General features: G+C 37.8%; 1 protein-coding gene across 1 annotated transcript; it reads right to left on the bottom strand.

Moving 5' to 3' along the window:
• Positions 1–952: 952 nt before the first annotated feature.
• On the bottom strand, positions 953–3,549 carry LOC100367096 (beta-1,4 N-acetylgalactosaminyltransferase 2). The gene has a single exon (XM_002741685.3). The coding sequence runs from the start codon at positions 3,490–3,492 to the stop codon at positions 1,939–1,941; it is 1,554 nt and encodes a 517-aa protein (XP_002741731.2). The 5' UTR covers positions 3,493–3,549; the 3' UTR covers positions 953–1,938.
• Positions 3,550–4,722: the final 1,173 nt, after the last annotated feature.

Below are 4,722 nucleotides of genomic sequence, written 5' to 3'. Positions count from 1 at the left end.
AATATTCGAACTATGCGAAGCGCATTTGTGATTCCGAATCTTTTTGTTTAATGTTTACATGTTCGTATATGTGACTGTGATTGCGATTACACTTAGCACATGGTTCTATGTAATATGTAGCCATGTGTCCAGGACGTTGGCATTATAATCATTCAAAGTTGATGTATTGTCAGATTATCTCGTCTTAGTGTCACAGCATAATCATCACCAGACTGTTTCGGATGAGTACTCATTGCCTTCACATAGTTTCGTTAGTTACAATTGTGCCGTTTCTTTCACGACTTGTTCTGCTCCCTCAGATCGCCCTGATCTCCGTAAACAAATAGACATATTGTACTCTTTTGACAACAAGGTGCGCCACATGCACTTTTAAATTAGCCAGTTATTCAAAGAACCGCTGTCTCATTTGTTGTTCTACTTTCCCACTTTCAACTGCTTCACATTGTTGTCACCCTCTTCAATAACCTTTGTATTCTAAGACTGTTTCCCCATATTCCCATGCATACAGTAAAACATTCATTGCACCTGTTTCTAATTCAAACAACTATTTGAAAGTTATTTAATATGTCACCTGCAGTTTCAGCACCTAATTAAAATATAAACTGGCGAGGTTTTATTCCTGAAGATTTCATTACTTTGGGAACATGGACATATTGGACACTTTTCAAAATGTAAACAAACACAAGAGAATGCTAAAAAAAAAAAAAGCATAGAAACAGCAGGCGCTGTTATTGTCTATGACGTCAGTTGTTACTTGATGAAGTATTGTTTGTTGATCAGCGACTCATAATATTTGATGTTTCATTAATATTTTAAAGTAACGCGTTTAGCTTATGTAGGCTCAAACTATCAATAGCGAAGCTTGTCTGTATCCATAATTAGCATCACAATTGTGAGTCTAAAATCAACCTTGGCTTCGAGTATAATATTGAACATGTATTACTGGAAAATATTTCTTACTCAAAATCCTTTATTACATGTCTACTGCTCACTCCCTGTTTAATCCACATTTCCATATCTGTGTCAGTCTGAAATACCTCGTCTCATTGAAGATACGTCTTAGAGGATTAAATCAGCTGTATCATTTAAAAATCCAATATTCATCCATGCTATTGTTATTAAAGCCAAAATACAGAAGTCGCTGTAATGGCGTTATATAAGTTGGACAATGACAATGCTGAACCGAATACACTTTTCAATAATTCATTCCTCCTAACGAGGAGGCACTGCCATGACGTCAAAATGACGTAAATAAGTGTGAGAAATATCGTCCAAATAGTCTGTCTGCTCGTTCGTCATTTAGAATAAAAAAACTCTGAAAATCTATATCATCTGTGGAGTCTAAAAAAAATTTTAATACATATGCATATACAAGAAATGATGTATAATATATCTGTAAACAGAAATATATTTAAAAAGAAACTTAGCGAAGTGCTTTTAGTTTATTTTAACCTTGTTTTCACAGCTGTTTTTACATTGTTCTAGTTTATTCACAGCTGTTCATATTTCCTTTGTTTTAGCTTTGTCGTTTGCTTTGCTTGCTTGCTTGCTGACACCTATCTTTCTCGTAACATCTTCATTCATGAAGGAAATTATTAAACTTGGTTTAATACCCCACACCGGATTTCAGGATTTCAGGAAGGGTGTGAATTTGGTGACTTAGTTTTGTACCGGTTGCCTGTGTACTTAAAGTCAGCGTATAATAAACCAACTGTATATTTCTACAACGAAGTATCGTACGTCTCTCTGTCATCAAGAAATGCATTTAGCGTGTAGCAGTTTCAACTTGACCACAAACTGCTCCTCGACAAGAAATTCCCTTTTCAAAGTTAAAAAAATGAAAGGAGAACTAGTAGAGCTGATTGTAACAATGTATACTAAGCGTATGAGGCCAAGTCAACGTAATTAGTTTTCGCGTTGCTTTGAATTGTCATTACATTAAAATTTGTACATACCCTTGACACAATTCAAGTTATTTTTAAACATTGAATACAACATCCTGTTCTCGTAAACAGAGTGGTTCAAATCCTCTTCGTAACGGTAGCTGTAATACTTGCCAGGCGCGCGCGGCCGATGCAGTACGCTGACGTCATCACAGGCAATGACGCGCAGCTGACCAAGACCATCCCAGAAAAATTCGAAATGTCCGACTCGTTCCAGCGCGGGATCGAAACCAACTCGTCGCGCTGGGATAGTTTTTGCCATAAAGAAGTTTAAGACGTTGTCCGTTTTTACGCACTGTGGGAATCCATCCAATTGTCCGTAATTACTTTCTTTTTGATGGACGCAATAGCCGCCATCTTTGTAAAACCGTTCGTAGGTTTTATTAGTTTGTTTATAGGATTTATGCCCGCCATAATACTCGACATGTACCACACCACTGACAATGTCAACATTCACATGGTTGGCCTCCAGTTTTTCTAGAAATTTCTCTAATTTCGTATCCTTGCTAAAAATGAAGTCATCGTCAACCCACAGAAAGTACTTTGTCCTTACTTGGCTTAATGCCAGATTTCTTCCAGCAAACCAACCTTCTGCAAATGGCATGACGTAATACTTCGTGTACGCATCAGTTATATTCAGGGGAATACGAGAGTCATCGGCAACAACGATTGTGATATTGGGATAAAATATCCTGACACTTTTAATTAGTTCAAATAAAGAGCTGGCTCTCATAAAGGTTTTAGTTATAATTGTTATTTTCTTACTAATATGGTCGTCGCGGGAAACGTCATACAACCGTGGAAACGGTTTTCGTTGAACTCGAATGTGAATTTCAATGGTGTAACCAAACATCTCAATCGACACAATATCGCGAATTTGAATATCGTATTTCACGCTTCGGTAATAGAGGCTGGCAAATAACGCGTTAATTTCATCGACATTCGTTGACGGGCGTACCACGATCGTCAGCGAAGACGAATCAATTCCAATTAATGAAAACTGGTTTAGTAACTCACCCGCAACTTCAAAAATTCCGTACGATTTTGTTGATATTATTTTTATTTTCGTCTTCGATTTGTTATTTTGCTGATGATAATTCCAGTGATCGTTATCCACCGCTAACATTGTCGCCATATTGATGCGTTGCAAAGGTTCCACAGTTGTACCACCACCTACAAAGCTGAAAGGGGAGGTGGGTGGACACATTACAGTTGGTTCCAGCGTTTCCTTCTCTAAACGATGCCATTCTTCAAGTTGATTTTGTCTTCGCAGCCGGGCACTTTCGTTCAATGGCCCATATGTGTGCTTCCTTTTCTCGCAATCGCATGACTGCTCTTCGTCGCGTTCACGCCTGGTAGTGATCAAAACACTTACAGAACTGGTTTCCAAATCCCTGTTGTAGTGACCAATGTTCCTTGTATATAACTCGTTATTCGTGGCAGAAAGACGCCCTCGACCATAGAATTGAATGATTAAGGCCACACTAAGAAGAAAATAAGCCAGCAATGCATGGACCTTCCAGGGCAACAACATCGTTTCAATATACATCCGAAGGCTACACACGCATGGGTATCTAGTCAGGCGCACAGAAATTGTGTTATTAAAAATAATTCAAACAGACAGCGTAACAGATGTTGTGTTATATATATATGAGAGGTTAGTCGGCAAGCATTTTTAAAGTAGAAATGAGTGACGTCATTATAGTCATACATGTCACTATAGTCATATTGTATTTTGTTTCCTATATATATATATATATCTATATATATCATCAGTGTCATTTGATTCACTTATCAGTATACTAAACGTCAGCTGTTGGTACGTCAATGAGACCTATAACCTTTGCTTGTTTAAAAATATGTACTGCCAAAAGGTTACTACATTAATTTTAATAAACTGAGAGGGTACCAGGGCGCACTTAATGTCAAATTATGCAGATATTCCAACTTGTGAGCGTTCTTAGAACCAAGTCAGAAACTAAAGTCATAACGATGAATATCTGATATCCAGAGGACGGATGTTCATTGAACACAAGAGTACATAGAAACCCGTCACAATACCTCTTGATTTTAGAACGAAGTTGTCATGCGGTGAGAACGCATAGAACAGAAAAAATATAATTGTTACGGTCAAACTAACCTCATTTATTGGCGTAAAAATACAAATGAAGGGATAAAGTGAATAGTGTCTTGTCTCTGTTGCAAATGCGCTACCTAAAATGATTATAATTCGCATTCGGACCATAAATATGCAAAAAATAACCCAACATAAAGAAAAAAAAATGCGCATATGCTAATGTGTTTGTGTGACCTGTTACTAAACTGGAACCTGTTACAGTCTTTTCACGCGAAGGCCGACGTATCAGCCTGCGATATGTTGTCACACGGAGTATTATTCCTTTATTATTCCTACTGTAGTTTCCCGCCATCACCAGTCCCTGCAGTATCTTAACACCAACTAAGACAGACGTCTCAAACTGTGGAGAGTTAATCTTCAACGTAGTCTCGGCCACGTAGCTTGAATTCCACCCCTTTTTATAGACTCAATGACACCTTCAATTAGGGTTAATTATTCCACCACTTTTGATTGGGGCCACTGTATGGGTTTGCTACCCCATCCATAAACAAAGAACATTTAGTATGTCACACAAAGACATAGACAGGAAGTGACGACTTCTCAGTACCGTTGCTATGGGGATTGCTTTGTGAACGAGAGATTAATAAGCACAGATATTCATCCAGCTGTGTTAAATAAAAATCCCAGATTGAAAGTGTTACA

This window comes from Saccoglossus kowalevskii, chromosome 3 (assembly GCF_978046115.1).
Source record: "Saccoglossus kowalevskii chromosome 3, keSacKowa6.1, whole genome shotgun sequence".
NCBI lineage: Eukaryota > Metazoa > Hemichordata > Enteropneusta > Harrimaniidae > Saccoglossus > Saccoglossus kowalevskii.
The sequence above is the reverse complement of the archived record's forward strand: the minus strand, read 5'-3'. Positions and strand labels throughout refer to the sequence as shown.